General features: G+C 59.0%; 1 protein-coding gene across 1 annotated transcript in view; it reads left to right on the top strand.

Moving 5' to 3' along the window:
- The window catches only part of LOC135543705 (uncharacterized), a 63,093-nt gene that overhangs the window by 34,514 nt on the left and 8,579 nt on the right, over window positions 1-20,000 (top strand). The window contains exon 6 of the mRNA XM_064971072.1: window positions 1-40. This exon is cut by the window's left edge and continues 1,106 nt beyond it. Within this exon, the coding sequence (XP_064827144.1) occupies window positions 1-40 (40 nt within the window). The remainder of the gene's footprint in view (window positions 41-20,000) is intronic.

The raw sequence follows: 20,000 nt of genomic DNA, 5'->3' as shown, positions 1-20,000 counted from the left end.
GCACTCCCCCCACTGCAACTCCCTACTTCACTCCCCTACTGCAACTCCCTAGTGCACCCCCCTACTGCACTCTTCTACTGCACTCCCCTACTGCACCTCCCTACTGCACCCCCCTACTGCACCTCCCCTACTGCACTCCCCCTATTGCACCACCCCTACTGCACACCCCTACTGAACGCCCCTACTGCACCTCCCTACTGCACTCCCCCTACTGCACCTCCCCTACTGCAACTCCCTACTGCACTCCCCTACTGCAACTCCCTACTGCACTCCCCTACTGCACTCCCCTACTGCACTCCCCTACTGCACTCCCTTACTGCACCTCCCCAACTGCACATCCCTACTGAACGCCCCTACTGCACTCCCTACTGCACTCACCTACTGCACCTCCCCTACTGCACTCCCCAACTGCACTCCCTACTGCACCTCCCTACTGCACTCCCCTACTGCACCTCCCCAACTGCACATCCCTACTGAACGCCCCTACTGCACCCCCCTACTGCACTCCCCTACTGCACCTCCTTACTGCACCTCCCCAACTGCACGTCCCTACTGAACGCCCCTACTGCACTCCCCTACTGCACTCCCCTACTGCACCTCCCTACTGCACTCCCCTACTGCACCTCCCCAACTGCACGTCCCTACTGAACGTCCCTACTGCACCCCCCTACTGCACTCCCCTACTGCACTCCTCTACTGCACCTTCCCTACTGCACTGCCCTACTGCACCTCCCCAACTGCACGTCCCTACTGCACCTCCCTACTGCACTCCCCTACTGCACCCCCCTACTGCACCGCACTACTGCACCGCACTACTGCCCCCCCACTACTGCCCCCCCTACTGCCCCCCCACTGCCCTTCTGTATCAATGCACGCTCTCAAGAAGTGCTCCGTTTCACATACATTTACATTTACATTTAAGTCATTTAGCAGACGCTCTTATCCAGAGCGACTTACAAATTGGTGAATTCACCTTCTGACATCCAGTGGAACAGCCACTTTACAATAGTGCATCTAAATCATTAAGGGGGGGTGGTGAGAAGGATTACTTATCCTATCCTAGGTATTCCTTGAAGAGGTGGGGTTTCAGGTGTCTCCGGAAGGTGGTGATTGACTCCGCTGTCCTGGCGTCGTGAGGGAGTTTGTTCCACCATTGGGGGGCCAGAGCAGCGAACAGTTTTGACTGGGCTGAGCGGGAACTGTACTTCCTGTACATACTTTGACTTGGACCCCCTGGTCTCTTTCTCTTGGACCCTTCAATGGATCCTGATCTGTAAGGTTGCCCAGCATCATGTTGGAAGCTTTTCCACTGCTTTATACAGTTTATACAGACATCTCTGTCCCAACTCTCAAAAAGGGGACCTCAATTATTCAATGTTTTAAATGTTGTTACTGCAACAGGGATGGCGCACACAGATGTTTCGCCTTTACAGCGTTCTTCAGTGTGAAGGTACACATTTTGTTTAAAATTCAAAACAGCATTTGTAAAAGAACAGCAGATGAGTAGCAGATGGTTTTAATCAGGTATATGGCTTTTCTGGTCCACCTGTTTACAAATGAGTAAAAAAAAAAAGATAGAGAATTATAGGGTATGGGGAGCGGGGAGCGGGGAGTGGGGAGCGGGGAGCGAAGGGCGACTCACAAAATCAATCGTCGCAGGTGTCCGCTCACCTAAATACATCCCATCAATCATTTACAGATAGCCAGGGGAACACTCCAACACTCAGACATCATTTACAGATAGCCAGGGGAACACTCCAACACTCAGACATCATTTACAGATAGCCAGGGGAACACTCCAACACTCAGACATCATTTACAGATAGCTAGAGGAACACTCCAACACTCAGGCAAAATTTACAAAGAAAGCATTTATGTTTAGTGAGTCCACCAGATCAGATGTTCTCTTGATAAGTGTGTGAATTTGACCTTTAACTGCTAAGCATTTCCATTGTAACTAGTACTTTTGGGTGTCAGGGAAAATGCAAGGACTAAAAAGTATATTCTTTTTTTTAGGAATGTAGTGAAGTAAAATTCAAAGTAGTCAAAAATATGAGTAGTAAATTACAGATACCCACGAAAAACGACTTTAAAGTATTTTTACTTAAGTACTTTACACCACTGGTGAAATCAGGCAGTAGGGGCGGCAGGTAGTCTAGTGTTTAGAGCGTTGGGCCAGTAACCGAAAGGTTGTTGCATTGAATCCCTAAGCTGACAAGGTCAAATTCTGTAGTTCTTTCCCTGAACAAGGCAGTTAACCCCACTGTTCCCCGGTAAGCCGTCATTGTAAATAAGAATTTGTTCTCAACTGACTTGCCTAGTTCATTAAAGTTTACATTTAAAAACATGTCGTCATAGTCACCTCCTCTACGTAGTGGAGGATCTACTTACAACCCGACGTAACGCAATTCATTTACAGAATGATTTTGTTCGTTAAAGTGTCTCGCAAACTGGCAAGGTTGACTTCAAAATTGGAGAGCAATTCAGACCTGCAATAATGTCTAAAGGTAAAGGAACGAAATAGGCTCTGCTCTATTTTGGCTGCTTTAAAAGCCTTCTACGTTCAGGTAATGAGTCACCGTCTACCACATATGAATATTCATGAGCTGTAATAGCTGTAGGCTAATGTTCTTTTTCTGTATGACCTTATTGTTACTGGTGGAGGTCATTTCATTCAGGTTCCAAACAGTGGAGGACGCATTTAGATGTAACACCCACCTGTCTCTGTGCGGTACCCAAGACCCTCTGGTCGGTTAATGGGGAATGTAATGCAGACGGACAGGAAGCTGTTTGCCTAGCCGTTAGCATGTTGCTATTATTAGCTTCCACTACCTGTCTGGTCTTTTGTTTTGTCCACGGCCGATATACAGTCAATGACAAAAAACTAGCAGGTTAACATAGATATAGCTAGCGGTAGAATGTTACTACTGTGCAGTAAAACATAGATATAGCTAGCGGTAGAATGTTACTACTGTGCAGTAAAACATAGATATAGCTCGTGGTAGAATGTTACTACTGTGCAGTAAAACATAGATATAGCTAGCGGTAGAATGTTACTACTGTTCAGTAAAACATAGATATAGCTCGTGGTAGAATGTTACTACTGTGCAGTAAAACATAGATATAGCTAGCGGTAGAATGTTACTACTGTTCAGTAAAACATAGATATAGCTCGTGGTAGAATGTTACTACTGTGCAGTAAAACATAGATATAGCTCGTGGTAGAATGTTACTACTGTGCAGTAAAACATAGATATAGCTAGCGGTAGAATGTTACTACTGTGCAGTAAAACATAGATATAGCTAGCGGTAGAATGTTACTACTGTGCAGTAAAACATAGATATAGCTCGTGGTAGAATGTTACTACTGTGCAGTAAAACATAGATATATATATTTACGAGGCAAGTCAGTTAAGAACAATTTCTTATTGTCAATGACGGCCTAGGAACAGTGGGTTAACTGCCTGTTCAGGGGCAGAACGACAGATTTGTATCTTGTCAGCTCGGGGATTCGAACTTGCAACCTTTCGGTTACTAGTCCAACGCTCTAACCACTAGGCTACCTGCCGCCCCGCCATTCTAACGACTAGGCTACCCTGCCACCCCTCCACTCTAACCACTCGGCTACCTGCCGTCCCTACACTCTAACCACTAGGCTACCTGCCGCCCCTCCACTCTAACCACTCGGCTACCTGCCGCCCCTACACTCTAACCACTAGGCTACCTGCCGCCCTCCACTCTAACCACTCGGCTACCTGCCGTCCCTCCACTCTAACCACTCGGCTACCTGCCGCCCCTCCACTCTAACCACTAGGCTACCTGCCGCCCCTCCACTCTAACCACTCGGCTACCTGCCGCCCCTACACTCTAACCACTAGGCTAACTGCCGCCCCTACACTCTAACCACTAGGCTACCTGCCGCCCCTACACTCTAACCACTAGGCTACCTGGGCTCTACGGCAGGGTGTGTGTTGGAGAGGGGATAGTGTGTTGGAGGGGGAATAGTGTGTTGGAGGGGGGGATAGTGTGTTGGAGGGGGGGGTAGTGTGTTGGAGGGGGGATAGTGTGCTGGAGGGGGATAGTGTGTTTGGAGGGGGATAGTGTGTTGGAGGGGGTAGTGTGTTGGAGGGGGGATAGTGTGTTGGAGGGGGTAGTGTGCTGGATGGGGGATAGTGTGTTCGAGAGGGGGTAGTGTGTTGGAGGGGGATAGTGTGTTGGAGGGGGTAGTGTGTTGGAGGGGGATAGTGTGTTTGGAGGGGGGTAGTGTGTTGGAGGGGGTAGTGTGTTGGAGGGGGGTAGTGTGTTGGAGGGGGGTAGTGTGTTGGAGGGGGGTAGTGTGTTGGAGGGGGATAGTGTGTTGGAGGGGGATAGTGTGTTGGAGGGGCATAGTGTGTTGGAGGGGGAGTAGTGTGCTGGAGGGGGAGTAGTGTGTTGGAGGGGGATAGTGTGTGTTGGAGGGGGAAATTGTGTTGGAGGGGGAGTAGTGTGTTGGAGGGAGGATAGTGTGTGTTGGAGGGGGATAGTGTGTGTTGGAGGGGGATAGTGTGTTGGAGGGGGGTAGTGTGTTGGAGGGGGATAGTGTGTTGGAGGGGCATAGTGTGTGTTGGAGGGGGATAGTGTGTTGGAGGGGGGAATTGTGTGTTGGAGGGGGGTAGTGTGTTGGAGGGGGATAGTGTGTTGGAGGGGGGGTAGTGTGCTGGATGGGGGATAGTGTGTTGGAGGGGGGATAGTGTGTTGGAGGGGGGATAGTGTGTTGGAGGGGGATAGTGTGTTGGAGGGGGGTAGTGTGTTGGAGGGGGATAGTGTGTTGGAGGGGGTAGTGTGTTGGAGGGGGATAGTGTGTTGGAGGGGAGGTAGTGTGTTTGGAGAGGGGTAGTGTGTTGGAGGGGGATAGTGTGTTGGAGGGGGGATAGTGTGCTGGCAGGGTGTGTGTTGGAGAGGGGATAGTGTGTTGGAGGGGGGGTAGTGTGTTGGAGGGGAGTAGTGTGTTGGAGGGGGGTAGTGTGTTGGAGGGGGATAGTGTGTTGGAGGGGGATAGTGTGTTGGCAGGGTGTGTGTTGGAGGGGATAGTGTGTTGGAGGGGGAGTAGTGTGTTGGAGGGGGTAGTGTGTTGGAGGGGGGATAGTGTGTTGGAGGGGGATAGTGTGCTGGAGGGGGATAGTGTGTTTGGAGGGGGGTAGTGTGTTTGGAGGGGGGATAGTGTGTTGGAGGGGGGTAGTGTGTTGGAGGGGGGATAGTGTGTTGGAGGGGGAGTAGTGTGTTGGAGGGGGGTAGTGTGTTTGGAGGGGGGTAGTGTGTTGGAGGGGGAGTAGTGTGTTGGAGGGGGGTAGTGTGTTTGGAGGGGGGATAGTGTGTTGGAGGGGGAGTAGTGTGTTGGGGGGTAGTGTGTTTGGAGGGGGGATAGTGTGTTGGAGGGGGGTAGTGTGTTTGGAGGGGGATAGTGTGTTGGAGGGGGTAGTGTGTTGGAGGGGGGATAGTGTGTTGGAGGGGGAGTAGTGTGTTGGAGGGGGATAGTGTGTTGGAGGGGGGTAGTGTGTTGGAGGGGGGATAGTGTGTTGGAGGGGGGGTAGTGTGCTGGAGGGGGGTAGTGTGCTGGAGGGGGAGTAGTGTGTTGGAGGGGGATAGTGTGTTGGAGGGGGAATAGTGTGTTGGAGGGGGGATAGTGTGTTGGAGGGGGATAGTGTGTTTGGAGGGGGATAGTGTGTTTGGAGGGGGATAGTGTGTTGGAGGGGGGATAGTGTGTTGGAGGGGGATAGTGTGTTTGGAGGGGGATAGTGTGTTGGAGGGGGAGTAGTGTGTTGGAGGGGGGATAGTGTGTTGGAGGGGGGTAGTGGCTGGAGGGGGATAGTGTGTTGGAGGGGGATAGTGTGTTTGGAGGGGGATAGTGTGTTGGAGGGGGGATAGTGTGTTTGGAGGGGGGATAGTGTGTTGGAGGGGGAGTAGTGTGTTGGAGGGGGAGTAGTGTGTTGGAGGGGGTAGTGTGCTGGAGGGGGGATAGTGTGCTGGAGGGGGATAGTGTGCTGGAGGGGGAGTAGTGTGTTGGAGGGGGATAGTGTGTTTGGAGGGGGATAGTGTGTTTGGAGGGGGGATAGTGTGTTTGGAGGGGGGGGATAGTGTGTTGGAGGGGGAGTAGTGTGTTGGAGGGGGGGGGGCAGTGTGTTGGAGGGGGTAGTGTGCTGGAGGGGGATAGTGTGCTGGAGGGGGAGTAGTGTGTTGGAGGGAGGGTAGTGTGTTTGGAGGGGGGATAGTGTGTTTGGAAGGGGGATAGTGTGTTGGAGGGGAGTAGTGTGTTGGAGGGGGATAGTGTGTTGGAGGGGGTAGTGTGTTGGAGGGGGATAGTGTGTTGGAGGGGGGTAGTGTGTTGGAGGGGGGTAGTGTGTTAGAGGGGGGTAGTGTGTTGGAGGGGGGTAGTGTGTTGGAGGGCATAGCGTGTGTTGGAGGGGGGATAGTGTGTTGGAGGGGGAAATTGTGTGTTGGAGGGGGATAGTGTGTGTTGAAGGGGGATAGTGTGTTGGAGGGGGAAATAGTGTGTGTTGGTGGAGGGATAGTGTGTTGGAGGGGGAAATTGTGTGTTGGAGGGGGATAGTGTGTGTTGGAGGGGGGATAGTGTGTTGGAGGGGGGATAGTGTGTTTGGAGGGGGATAGTGTGTTGGAGGGGGGGTAGTGTGTTGGAGGGGGATAGTGTGTTGGAGGGGGATAGTGTGTTGGAGGGGGGTAGTGTGTTGGAGGGGGATAGTGTGTTGGAGGGGGGATAGTGTGTGTTGGAGGGGGATAGTGTGTTGGAGGGGGATAGTGTGTTGGAGGGGGATAGTGTGTTGGAGGGGGAGTAGTGTGTTGGAGGGGGGTAGTGTGTTGGAGGGGGAGTAGTGTGTTGGAGGGGGGTAGTGTGTTTGGAGGGGGGGTAGTGTGTTGGAGGGGGATAGTGTGTTGGAGGGGGGTGTGTTTGGAGTGTGTTGGAGTGGTGTTGGAGGGGGTAGTGTGTTTGGAGGGGGATAGTGTGTTGGAGGGGGGTAGTGTGTTGGAGGGGGAGGGGGGTAGTGTGTTGGAGGGGGATAGTGTGTTGGGAGGGGGAGTAGTGTGTTGGAGGGGGGGATAGTGTGTTGGAGGGGGGTAGTGTGTTGGAGGGGGATAGTGTGTTGGAGGGGGAGTGTGCTGGAGGGGGATAGTGTGCTTGGAGGGGGAGTAGTGTGTTGGAGGGGGATAGTGTGTTGGAGGGGGAATAGTGTGTTGGAGGGGGATAGTGTGTTGGAGGGGGATAGTGTGTTTGGAGGGGGATAGTGTGTTGGAGGGGGGGATAGTGTGTTGGAGGGGGATAGTGTGTTTGGAGGGGGATAGTGTGTTGGAGGGGGAGTAGTGTGTTGGAGGGGGATAGTGTGTTGGAGGGGGGTAGTGTGCTGGAGGGGGATAGTGTGTTGGAGGGGGGATAGTGTGTTTGGAGGGGGGGATAGTGTGTTGGAGGGGATAGTGTGTTTGGAGGGGGGATAGTGTGTTGGAGGGGGGAGTAGTGTGTTGGAGGGGGGTAGTGTGTTGGAGGGGGTAGTGTGCTGGAGGGGGGATAGTGTGCTGGAGGGGGATAGTGTGTTGGAGGGGGATAGTGTGTTGGAGGGGATAGTGTGTTTGGATGGGGGATAGTGTGTTGGAGGGGGATAGTGTGTTTGGAGGGGGGATAGTGTGTTGGAGGGGGATAGTGTGTTGGAGGGGGGTAGTGTGTTGGAGGGGGGTAGTGTGCTGGAGGGGGATAGTGTGCTGGAGGGGGAGTAGTGTGTTGGAGGGAGGGTAGTGTGTTTGGAGGGGGGATAGTGTGTTTGGAGGGGGGATAGTGTGTTGGAGGGGGATAGTGTGTTGGAGGGGGAGTAGTGTGTTGGAGGGGGATAGTGTGTTGGAGAGGGTTGGAGTAGTGTGTTGGAGGGGGGATAGTGTGTTGGAGGGGGGGAGTGTGTTGGAGGGGGATAGTGTGTTGAGGGGGGTAGTGTGTTGGGGATAGTGGGGGGGGGAGTGTGTTGGAGGGGCATAGTGTGTGAGGAGGGGGATAGTGTGTTGGAGGGGGATAATGTGTGGAGGGGGATAGTGTGGGGGGGGATAGTGTGTTGGAGGGGGATAGTGTGTGTTGGAGGGGGGGGATAGTGTGTTGGAGGGGGGGATAGTGTGTTGGAGGGGGATAGTGTGTGGAGGGGGGATAGTGTGTTGGAGGGGGGATAGTGTGTTGGAGGGGGATAGTGTGTTGGAGGGGGAGTAGTGTGTTGGAGGGGGGATAGTGTGTTGGAGGGGGGATAGTGTGTTGGAGGGGTGTGTTGGAGGGGGAAACTAGTGTGTTGGAGGGGGAGTAGTGTGTTGGAGGGGGATAGTGTGTTGGAGGGGGATAGTGTGTTGGAGGGGGGATAGTGTGTTGGAGGGGGATAGTGTGTTGGAGGGGGAATTGTGTGGAGGGGGATAGTGTGTTGGAGGGGGAAATTAGTGTGTTGGAGGGGGGATAGTGTGTTGGAGGGGGATAGTGTGTTTGGAGGGGGATAGTGTGTTGGAGGGGATAGTGTGTGGAGGGGGATAGTGTGTTGGAGGGGGATAGTGTGTGTTGGAGGGGGATAGTGTGTTGGAGGGGGGATAGTGTGTTGGGGGGGATAGTGTGTGTTGGAGGGGGGATAGTGTGTTGGAGGGGGGATAGTGTGTTGGAGGGGGGATAGTGTGTTGTAGTGTGTTGGAGGGGGGATAGTGTGTTTGGAGGGGGATAGTGTGTTGGAGGGGGAGTGTGTTGGAGGGGGATAGTGTGTTGGAGGGGGGATAGTGTGTTGGAGATAGTGGGGATAGTGTGTTGGAGGGGGATAGTGTGTTGGAGGGGATAGTGTGTTGGAGGGGGGTAGTGTGTTGGAGGGGGATAGTGTGCTGGAGGGGGGATAGTGTGTTGGAGGGGGGATAGTGTGTTGGAGGGGGATAGTGGAGGGGGGATAGTGTGTTGGAGGGGGGATAGTGTGTTGGAGGGGGATAGTGTGTAGGGGGTAGTGTTTGGAGGGGGATAGTGTGTTGGAGGGGGGATAGTGTGTTGGAGTGTGGGAGGGGGATAGTGTGTTGGAGGGGGGTAGTGTGTTGGAGGGGGATAGTGTGTTGGAGGGGGGATAGTGTGTTGGAGGGGGTGTGTTGGAGGGGATAGTGTGTTTGGAGGGGGGATAGTGTGTTGGAGGGGGATAGTGTGTTGGAGGGGGGTAGTGTGTTTGGAGGGGGGATAGTGTGTTGGAGGGGGGTGTGTTGAGTGTGTTTTGGAGGGGGGATAGTGTGTTGGAGGGGGGTAGTGTGTTGGAGGGGGATAGTGTGTTGGAGGGGGATAGTGTGTTGGAGGGGGGATAGTGTGTTGGAGGGGGGGATAGTGTGTGTTGGAGGGGGATAGTGTGTTGGAGGGGGGATAGTGTGTTGGAGGGGGGTGTAGTGTGTTGGGAGGGGGGAGGGGGTAGTGTGTGGAGGGGGATAGTGTGCTGGAGGGGGAGTAGTGTGTTGGAGGGGGGATAGTGTGTTGGAGGGGGATAGTGTGTTGGAGGGGGGATAGTGTGTTGGAGGGGGATAGTGTGTTTGGAGGGGGGATAGGGGGATAGTGTGTTGGAGGGGGGATAGTGTGTTGGAGGGGGATAGTGTGTTGGAGGGGGATAGTGTGTTGGAGGGGGAGTAGTGTGTTGGAGGGGGATAGTGTGTTGGAGGGGGGAGTAGTGTGCTGGAGGGGGTGTTGGATAGTGTGTTGGAGGGGGGATAGTGTGTTTGGAGGGGGGATAGTGTGTTGGAGGGGGATAGTGTGTTTGGAGGGGGGATAGTGTGTTGGAGGGGGGAGTAGTGTGTTGGAGGGGGAGTAGTGTGTTGGAGGGGGTAGTGTGCTGGAGGGGGGATAGTGTGCTGGAGGGGGGATAGTGTGCTGGAGGGGGAGTAGTGTGTTGGAGGGGGATAGTGTGTTTGGAGGGGGGATAGTGTGTTTGGAGGGGGATAGTGTGTTTGGAGGGGGATAGTGTGTTGGAGGGGGAGTAGTGTGTTGGAGGGGGTAGTGTGTTGGAGGGGGGTAGTGTGCTGGAGGGGGATAGTGTGCTGGAGGGGGAGTAGTGTGTTGGAGGGAGGGTAGTGTGTTTGGAGGGGGATAGTGTGTTTGGAAGGGGGATAGTGTGTTGGAGGGGGAGTAGTGTGTTGGAGGGGGATAGTGTGTGTTGGAGGGGGTAGTGTGTTGGAGGGGGATAGTGTGTTGGAGGGGGGTAGTGTGTTGGAGGGGGGTAGTGTGTTAGAGGGGGTAGTGTGTTGGAGGGGGGGTAGTGTGTTGGAGGGGCATAGCGTGTGTTGGAGGGGGATAGTGTGTTGGAGGGGGGAAATTGTGTGTTGGAGGGGGATAGTGTGTGTTGAAGGGGGGATAGTGTGTTGGAGGGGCATAGTGTGTGTTGGTGGAGGGATAGTGTGTTGGAGGGGGGAAATTGTGTTTGGAGGGGGATAGTGTGTGTGTGGAGGGGGATAGTGTGTTGGAGGGGGGATAGTGTGTTTGGAGGGGGGGATAGTGTGTTGGAGGGGGGATAGTGTGTTGGAGGGGGGTAGTGTGTTGGAGGGGGGATAGTGTGTTGGAGGGGGGTAGTGTGCTGGAGGGGGAGTAGTGTGTTGGAGGGGGGTATAGTGTGTGTTGGAGGGGGGATAGTGTGTTGGAGGGGGATAGTGTGTTGGAGGGGGGTAGTGTGTTGGAGGGGGTAGTGTGTTTGGAGGGGGAGTAGTGTGTTGGAAGGGGAGAAGTGTGTTGGAGGGGGATAGTGTGTTTGGAGGGGGGTAGTGCGTTGGAGGGGGATAGTGTGTTGGAGGGGGAAATTGTGTGTTGGAGGGGGATAGTGTGTGTTGGAGGGGGATAGTGTGTTGGAGGGGGATAGTGTGTGTTGGAGGGGGATAGTGTGTGTTGGAGGGGGGATAGTGTGTGTTGGAGGGGGGATAGTGTGTTGGAGGGGGATAGTGTGTTGGAGGGGGAAATTGTGTGTTGGAGGGGGATAGTGTGTGTTGGAGGGGGATAGTGTGTTGGAGGGGGATAGTGTGTTGGAGGGGGGATAGTGTGTGTTGGAGGGGGGATAGTGTGTTGGAGGGGGGTAGTGTGTTGGAGGGGGATAGTGTGTTGGAGGGGGATAGTGTGTGTTGGAGGGGGGATAGTGTGTTGGAGGGGGGTAGTGTGTTGGAGGGGGATAGTGTGTTGGAGGGGGAAATTGTGTGTTGGAGGGGGATAGTGTGTGTTGGAGGGGGATAGTGTGTTGGAGGGGGGATAGTGTGTTGGAGGGGGTAGTGTGTTGGAGGGGGGTAGTGTGGTTGGAGGTGGAGTAGTGTGTTGGAAGGGGAGAAGTGTGTTGGAGGGGGATAGTGTGTTTGGAGGGGGGTAGTGCGTTGGAGGGGGGTAGTGCGTTGGAGGGGGTAGTGTGTTGGAGGGGGTAGTGTGTTGGAGGGGGGTAGTGTGTTGGAGGGGGATAGTGTGTTGGAGGGGCATAGTGTGTGTTTGAGGGGGGATAGTGTGTTGGAGGGGAAATTGTGTGTTGGAGGGGATAGTGTGTTGGAGGGGGATAGTGTGTGTTGGAGGGGGGATAGTGTGTTGGAGGGGGGTAGTGTGTTGGAGGGGGGTAGTGTGTTGGAGGGAGGATAGTGTGTTGGAGGGGGGGTAGTGTGTTGGAGGGGGATAGTGTGTTGGATGGGGGATAGTGTGTGTGGAGGGGGATAGTGTGTGTTGGATGGGGATAGTGTGTGTTGGCAGGGGGATAGTGTGTGTTTGAGGGGGATAGTGTGTTGGAGGGGGGATAGTGTGTGTTGGAGGGGGATAGTGTGTTGGAGGGGGATAGTGTGTTGGAGGGGGTAGTGTGTTGGAGGGGGTAGTGTGTTGGAGGGGGATAGTGTGTTGGAGGGGGGGATAGTGTGTTGGAGGGGGATAGTGTGTTGGAGGGGGTAGTGTGTTGGAGGGGGTAGTGTGTTGGAGGGGGATAGTGTGTGTGTGTAAGGGGGGATAGTGTGTGTTGGAGGGGGATAGTGTGTATGGGAGGGGAGATAGGGTGTGTTGGAGGGGGATAGTGTGTGTTGGAGGGGGGATAGTGTGTGTGGGAGGGGGGATAGTGTGTATGGGAGGGGGATAGTGTGTATGGGAGGGGGGATAGTGTGTGTTGGAGCAAGGATAGTGTGTGTTTGGAGGGGGGATAGTGTGTTGGAGGGGGATAGTGTGTGGGCAGGGGGATAGTGTGTGGGCAGGGGGGATAGTGTGCGGGCAGGAGGTCAGGGTGTGGGCTGGGGGATAGTGTGTGGGCAGGGGGTCAGGGTGTGGGCTGGGGGATAGTGTGTGGGCAGGGGGTCAGGGTGTGGGTAGGGGGTCAGGGTGTGGGCTGGGGGATAGTGTGTGGGCAGGGGGTCAGGGTGTGGGCAGGGGGATAGTGTGTGGGCAGGTGGTCAGGGTGTGGGCTGGGGGATAGTGTGTGGGCAGGGGGATAGTGTGAGGGCAGGGTGATAGTGTGTGGGCAGGGGGATAGTGTGTGGGCAGGGGGTCAGGGTGTGGGCTGGGGGATAGTGTGTGGGCAGGGGGATAGTGCGTGGGCAGGTGGTCAGGGTGTGGGCAGGGGGAGAGTGTGTGGGCAGGGGGTCAGGGTGTGGGCAGGGGGATAGTGTGTGGGCAGGGGGGTCAGGGTGTGGGCTGGGGGATAGTGTGGGGCCGGGGATAGTGTGTGTGCAGGAGGTCAGGGTGTGGGCTGGGGGATAGTGTGTGGGCAGGTGGTCAGGGTGTGGGCTGGGGGATAGTGTGTGGGCTGGGGGATAGTATGTGGGCAGGGGGTCAGGGTGTGGGCTGGGGGTCAGGGTGTGGGCAGGGGGATAGTGTGTGGGCAGGGGGTCAGGGTGTGGGTAGGGGGTCAGGGTGTGGGCTGGGGGATAGTGTGTGGGCAGGGGGTCAGGGTGTGGGCTGGGGGATAGTGTGTGGGCAGGGGGTCAGGGTGTGGGTAGGGGGTCAGGGTGTGGGCTGGGGGATAGTGTGTGGGCAGGGGGTCAGGGTGTGGGCAGGGGGATAGTGTGTGGGCAGGTGGTCAGGGTGTGGGCTGGGGGATAGTGTGTGGGCAGGGGGATAGTGTGAGGGCAGGGTGATAGTGTGTGGGCAGGGGGATAGTGTGTGGGCAGGGGGTCAGGGTGTGGGCTGGGGAATAGTGTGTGGGCAGGGGGATAGTGCGTGGGCAGGTGGTCAGGGTGTGGGCAGGGGGATAGTGTGTGGGCAGGGGGTCAGGGTGTGGGCAGGGGGATAGTGTGTGGGCAGGGGGTCAGGGTGTGGGCAGGGGGATAGTGTGTGGGCAGGGGGTCAGGGTGTGGGCAGTGGGATAGTGAGTGGTCAGGGTGTGGGCTGGGGGATAGTGTGTGGGCAGGGGGTTAGGGTGTGGGCAGGGGGATAGTGTGTGGGCAGGGGGTCAGGGTGTGGGCAGGGGGATAGTGTGTGGGCAGGGGGTCAGGGTGTGGGCAGGGGGATAGTGTGTGGGCAGGGGGTCAGGGTGTGGGCAGGGGGATAGTGTGTGGGCAGGGGGTCAGGGTGTGGGCAGGGGGATAGTGTGTGGGCTGGGGGATAGTGTGTGGGCAGGTGGTCAGGGTGTGGGCAGGGGGATCGTGTGTGGGCAGGGGGTCAGGGTGTGGGCAGGTGGTCAGGGTGTGGGCAGGGGGACCGTGTGTGGGCAGGGGGATCGTGTGTGGGCAGGAGGTCAGGGTGTGGGCAGGTGGTCAGGGTGTGGGCTGGGGGTTAGTGTGTGGGCAGGTGGTCAGGGTGTGGGCAGGGGGATAGTGTGTGGGCAGGGGGTCAGGGTGTGGGCAGGGGGATAGTGTGTGGGCAGGGGGTCAGGGTGTGGGCAGGGGGATAGTGTGTGGGCAGGGGTCAGGGTGTGGGCAGGGGGACAGTGTGTGGGCAGGGGGTCAGGGTGTGGGCAGGGGGATAGTGTGTGGGCAGGGGGTCAGGGTGTGGGCAGGGGGATAGTGTGTGGGCAGGTGGTCAGGGTGTGGGCAGGGGGTCAGGGTGTGGGCCGGGGTTAGGGTGTGGGCTGGGGGATAGTGTGTGGGCAGGAGGTCAGGGTGTGGGCAGGGGGGATAGTGTGTGGGCAGGTGGTCAGGGTGTGGGCAGGTGGATAGTGTGTGGGCAGGGGGATAGTGTGTGGGCAGGTGGTCAGGGTGTGGGCAGGGGGATAGTGTGTGGGCAGGGGGTCAGGGTGTGGGCAGGGGGATAGTGTGTGGGCAGGGGGTCAGGGTGTGGGCAGGGGGATAGTGTGTGGGCAGGTGGTCAGGGTGTGGGCATGGGGATAGTGTGTGGGCAGGAGGTCAGGGTGTGGGCAGGTGGTCAGGGTGTGGGCAGGTGGTCAGGGTGTGGGCAGGGGGATAGTGTGTGGGCAGGGGGTCAGGGTGTGGGCAGGGGGATCGTGTGTGGGCAGGGGGTCAGGGTGTGGGCTGGGGGATAGTGTGTGGGCCGGGGATAGTGTGTGTGCAGGGGCATAGTGTGTGGGCAGGGGGTCAGGGTGTGGGCAGGGGGTCAGGGTGTGGGCAAGGGGATAGTGTGTGGGCAGGGGGTCAGGTTGTGGGCAGGGGGATAGTGTGTGGGCAGGGGGATAGTGTGTGGGCAGGGGTTCAGGGTGTGGGCAGGGGGTCAGGGTGTGGGCAGGGGGTCAGGGTGTGGGCAGGGGGATAGTGTGTGGGCAGGGGGTCAGGGTGTGGGCAGGGGGTCAGGGTGTGGGCAGGGGGTCAGGGTGTGGGCAGGGGGATAGTGTGTGGGCAGGGGGATAGTGTGTGGGCAAGGGGATAGTGTGTGGACAGGGGGATAGTGTGTGGGCAGGGGGATAGTGTGTGGGCAGGGGGTCAGGGTATGGGATGGGGGATCGTGTGTGGGCAGGGGGATAGTGTGTGGGCAGGGGGATAGTGTGTGGGCAGGGGGTCAGGGTGTGGGCATGGGATAGTGTGTGGGCAGGGGGATAGTGTGTGGGCAGGGGGATTGTCTGTGGGCAGGGGGATAGTGTGTGGGCAGGGGGATAGTGTGTGGGCAGGGGGATAGTGTGTGGGCAGGGGGTCAGGGTGTGGGCAGTGGGATAGTGTGTGGGCTGGGGATAGTGTGTGGGCAGGGGTTCAGGGTGTGGGCAGGGGGTCAGGGTGTGGGCAGGGGGTCAGGGTGTGGGCAGGGGGATAGTGTGTGGGCAGGGGGTCAGGGTGTGGGCAGGGGGTCAGGGTGTGGGCAGGGGATAGGGTGTGGGCAGGGGGATAGTTTGTGGGCCGGGGGATAGTGTGTGTGCAGGTGGTCAGGGTGTGGACAGGGGGTCAGGGTGTGGGCAGGGGGTCAGGGTGTGGGCTGGGGGATAGTGTGTGGGCAGGTGGTCAGGGTGTGGGCAGGGGGATAGTGTGTGGGCAGGGGGTCAGGGTGTGGGCTGGGGGATAGTGTGTGGGCCGGGGATAGTGTGTGTGCAGGTGGTCAGGGTGTGGGCAGGGGGTCAGGGTGTGGGCAGGGGGTCAGGGTGTGGGCAAGGGGATAGTGTGTGGGCAGGGGGTCAGGGTGTGGGCAGGGGGATAGTGTGTCGGCAGGGGGATAGTATGTGGGCAGGGGGATAGTGTGTGGGCAGGGGGATAGTGTGTGGGCAGGGGGTAAGGGTGTGGGCAGGGGGATAGTGTGTGGGCAGGGGATAGTGTGTGGGCTGGGGGATAGTGTGTGGGCAGGGGGATAGTGTGTGGGCAGGGGGATAGTGTGTGGGCAGGGGGTCAGGGTGTGGGCAGGGGGTCAGGGTGTGGGCAGGGGGATAGTGTGTGGGCAGGGGGATAGTGTGTGGGCAGGGGTTCAGGGTGTGGGCAGGGGTCAGGGTGTGGGCAGGGGGTCAGGGTGTGGGCAGGGGGATAGTGTGTGGGCAGGGGGTCAGGGTGTGGTCAGGGGGTCAGGGTGTGGGCAGGGGGATAGTGTGTGGGCAGGTGGTCAGGGTGTGGGCTGGGGGATAGTGTGTGGGCAGGGGGATAGTGTGAGGGCAGGGTGATAGTGTGTGGGCAGGGGGATAGTGTGTGGGCAGGGGGTCAGGGTGTGGGCTGGGGGATAGTGTGTGGGCAGGGGGATAGTGCGTGGGCAGGTGGTCAGGGTGTGGGCAGGGGGATAGTGTGTGGGCAGGGGGTCAGGGTGTGGGCAGGGGGATAGTGTGTGGGCAGGGGGTCAGGGTGTGGGCAGGGGGATAGTGTGTGGGCAGGGGGTCATGGTGTGGGCAGTGGGATAGTGAGTGGTCAGGGTGTGGGCTGGGGGATAGTGTGGGCAGGGGGTCAGGGTGTGGGCAGGGGGATAGTGTGTGGGCAGGGGGTCAGGGTGTGGGCAGGGGGATAGTGTGTGGGCAGGGGGTCAGGGTGTGGGCAGGGGGATAGTGTGTGGGCAGGGGGTCAGGGTGTGGGCAGGGGGATAGTGTGTGGGCAGGGGGTCAGGGTGTGGGCAGGGGGATAGTGTGTGGGCTGGGGGATAGTGTGTGGGCAGGTGGTCAGGGTGTGGGCAGGGGGATCGTGTGTGGGCAGGAGGTCAGGGTGTGGGCAGGTGGTCAGGGTGTGGGCAGGGGGATCGTGTGTGGGCAGGGGGATCGTGTGTGGGCAGGAGGTCAGGGTGTGGGCAGGTGGTCAGGGTGTGGGCTGGGGGATAGTGTGTGGGCAGGTGGTCAGGGTGTGGGCAGGGGGATAGTGTGTGGGCAGGGGGTCAGGGTGTGGGCAGGGGGATAGTGTGTGGGCAGGGGGTCAGGGTGTGGGCAGGGGGATAGTGTGTGGGCAGGGGGTCAGGGTGTGGGCAGGGGGACAGTGTGTGGGCAGGGGGTCAGGGTGTGGGCAGGGGGATAGTGTGTGGGCAGGGGGTCAGGGTGTGGGCAGGGGGATAGTGTGTGGGCAGGTGGTCAGGGTGTGGGCAGGGGGTCAGGGTGTGGGCCGGGGGTTAGGGTGTGGGCTGGGGGATAGTGTGTGGGCAGGAGGTCAGGGTGTGGGCAGGGGGGATAGTGTGTGGGCAGGTGGTCAGGGTGTGGGCAGGTGGATAGTGTGTGGGCAGGGGGATAGTGTGTGGGCAGGTGGTCAGGGTGTGGGCAGGGGGATAGTGTGTGGGCAGGGGGTCAGGGTGTGGGCAGGGGGATAGTGTGTGGGCAGGGGGTCAGGGTGTGGGCAGGGGGATAGTGTGTGGGCAGGTGGTCAGGGTGTGGGCATGGGGATAGTGTGTGGGCAGGAGGTCAGGGTGTGGGCTGGGGGATAGTGTGTGGGCAGGTGGTCAGGGTGTGGGCAGGGGGATAGTGTGTGGGCAGGGGGTCAGGGTGTGGGCAGGGGGATCGTGTGTGGGCAGGGGGATCGTGTGTGGGCAGGGGGTCAGGGTGTGGGCTGGGGGATAGTGTGTGGGCCGGGGATAGTGTGTGTGCAGGGACATAGTGTGTGGGCAGGGGGTCAGGGTGTGGGCAGGGGGTCAGGGTGTGGGCAAGGGGATAGTGTGTGGGCAGGGGGTCAGGTTGTGGGCAGGGGGATAGTGTGTGGGCAGGGGGGATAGTGTGTGGGCAGGGGTTCAGGGTGTGGGCAGGGGGTCAGGGTGTGGGCAGGGGGTCAGGGTGTGGGCAGGGGGATAGTGTGTGGGCAGGGGGTCAGGGTGTGGGCAGGGGGTCAGGGTGTGGGCAGGGGGATAGTGTGTGGGCAGGGGGATAGTGTGTGGGCAGGGGGATAGTGTGTGGGCAGGGGGATAGTGTGTGGATAAGGGGATAGTGTGTGGGCAGGGGGATAGTGTGTGGGCAGGGGGTCAGGGTATGGGATGGGGGATCGTGTGTGGGCAGGGGGATAGTGTGTGGGCAGGGGGTCAGGGTATGGGATGGGGGATCGTGTGTGGGCAGGGGGATAGTGTGTGGGCAGGGGGATAGTGTGTGGGCAGGGGGTCAGGGTGTGGGCATGGGATAGTGTGTGGGCAGGGGGATAGTGTGTGGGCAGGGGGATTGTCTGTGGGCAGGGGGATAGTGTGTGGGCAGGGGGATAGTGTGTGGGCAGGGGGATAGTGTGTGGGCAGGGGGTCAGGGTGTGGGCAGTGGGATAGTGTGTGGGCTGGGGATAGTGTGTGGGCAGGGGTTCAGGGTGTGGGCAGGGGGTCAGGGTGTGGGCAGGGGGTCAGGGTGTGGGCAGGGGGATAGTGTGTGGGCAGGGGGTCAGGGTGTGGGCAGGGGGTCAGGGTGTGGGCAGGGGATAGGGTGTGGGCAGGGGGATAGTGTGTGGGCCGGGGATAGTGTGTGTGCAGGTGGTCAGGGTGTGGGCAGGGGGTCAGGGTGTGGGCAGGGGGTCAGGGTGTGGGCTGGGGGATAGTGTGTGGGCAGGTGGTCAGGGTGTGGGCAGGGGGATAGTGTGTGGGCAGGGGGTCAGGGTGTGGGCTGGGGGATAGTGTGTGGGCCGGGGATAGTGTGTGTGCAGGTGGTCAGGGTGTGGGCAGGGGGTCAGGGTGTGGGCAGGGGGTCAGGGTGTGGGCAAGGGGATAGTGTGTGGGCAGGGGGTCAGGGTGTGGGCAGGGGGATAGTGTGTCGGCAGGGGGATAGTGTGTGGGCAGGGGGATAGTGTGTGGGCAGGGGGATAGTGTGTGGGCAGGGGGTCAGGGTGTGGGCAGGGGGATAGTGTGGGGCAGGGGATAGTGTGTGGGCTGGGGGATAGTGTGTGGGCAGGGGGATAGTGTGTGGGCAGGGGGATAGTGTGTGGGCAGGGGGTCAGGGTGTGGGCAGGGGGTCAGGGTGTGGGCAGGGGGATAGTGTGTGGGCAGGGGGATAGTGTGTGGGCAGGGGTTCAGGGTGTGGGCAGGGGGTCAGGGTGTGGGCAGGGGGGATAGTGTGTGGGCAGGGGGTCAGGGTGTGGTCAGGGGGTCAGGGTGTGGGCAGGGATAGGGTGTGGGCAGGGGGTCAGGGTGTGGGCAGGGGGATAGTGTGTGGGCAGGGGGATAGTGTGTGGGCAGGGGGATAGTGTGTGGGCAGGGGGATAGTGTGTGGACAGGGGAATAGTGTGTGGGCAGAGGGATAGTGTGTGGGCATTGGGGATAGTGAGTGGGCAGGGGGATAGTGTGTGGGCAGGGGGTCAGGGTGTGAGCAGGGGGATAGTGTGTGGGCAGGGGGTCAGGGTGTGGGCAGGGGGATAGTGTGTCGGCAGGGGGATAGTGTGTGGGCAGGGGGATAGTGTGTGGGCAGGGGGATAGTGTGTGGGCAGGGGGTCAGGGTGTGGGCAGGGGGATAGTGTGTGGGCAGGGGATAGTGTGTGGGCTGGGGGATAGTGTGTGTGCAGGGGGATAGTGTGTGGGCAGGGGGATAGTGTGTGGGCAGGGGGATAGTGTGTGGGCAGGGGGTCAGGGTGTGAGCAGGGGGATAGTGTGTGGGCAGGGGGTCAGGGTGTGGGCAGGGGGATAGTGTGTCGGCAGGGGGATAGTGTGTGGGCAGGGGGATAGTGTGTGGGCAGGGGGATAGTGTGTGGCAGGGGGTCAGGGTGTGGGCAGGGGGATAGTGTGTGGGCAGGGGATAGTGTGTGGGCTGGGGGATAGTGTGTGGGCAGGGGGATAGTGTGTGGGCAGGGGGATAGTGTGTGGGCAGGGGGTCAGGGTGTGGGCAGGGGGTCAGGGTGTGAGCAGGGGGATAGTGTGTGGGCAGGGTGTCAGGGTGTGGGCAGGGGGATAGTGTGTCGGCAGGGGGTCAGGATGTGGGCAGGGGGATAGTGTGTGGGCAGGAGGTCAGGGTGTGGGCTGGGGGATTGTGTGTGGGCAGGGGGATAGTGTGTGGGCAGGGGGATAGTGTGTGGGCAGGGGTTCAGGGTGTGGGCAGGGGGTCAGGGTGTGGGCAGGGGGTCAGGGTGTGGGCAGGGGGATAGTGTGTGGGCAGGGGGTCAGGGTGTGGTCAGGGGGTCAGGGTGTGGGCAGGGGATAGGGTGTGGGCAGGGGGTCAGGGTGTGGGCAGGGGGATAGTGTGTGGGCAGGGGGATAGTGTGTGGGCAGGGGGATAGTGTGTGGGCAGGGGGATAGTGTGTGGACAGGGGAATAGTGTGTG

Source organism: Oncorhynchus masou, chromosome 8 (assembly GCF_036934945.1).
Source record: "Oncorhynchus masou masou isolate Uvic2021 chromosome 8, UVic_Omas_1.1, whole genome shotgun sequence".
Lineage (NCBI taxonomy): Eukaryota > Metazoa > Chordata > Actinopteri > Salmoniformes > Salmonidae > Oncorhynchus > Oncorhynchus masou.
Note: the sequence above shows the minus strand (reverse complement) of the source record. Positions and strands in the feature narration are given on the sequence as shown.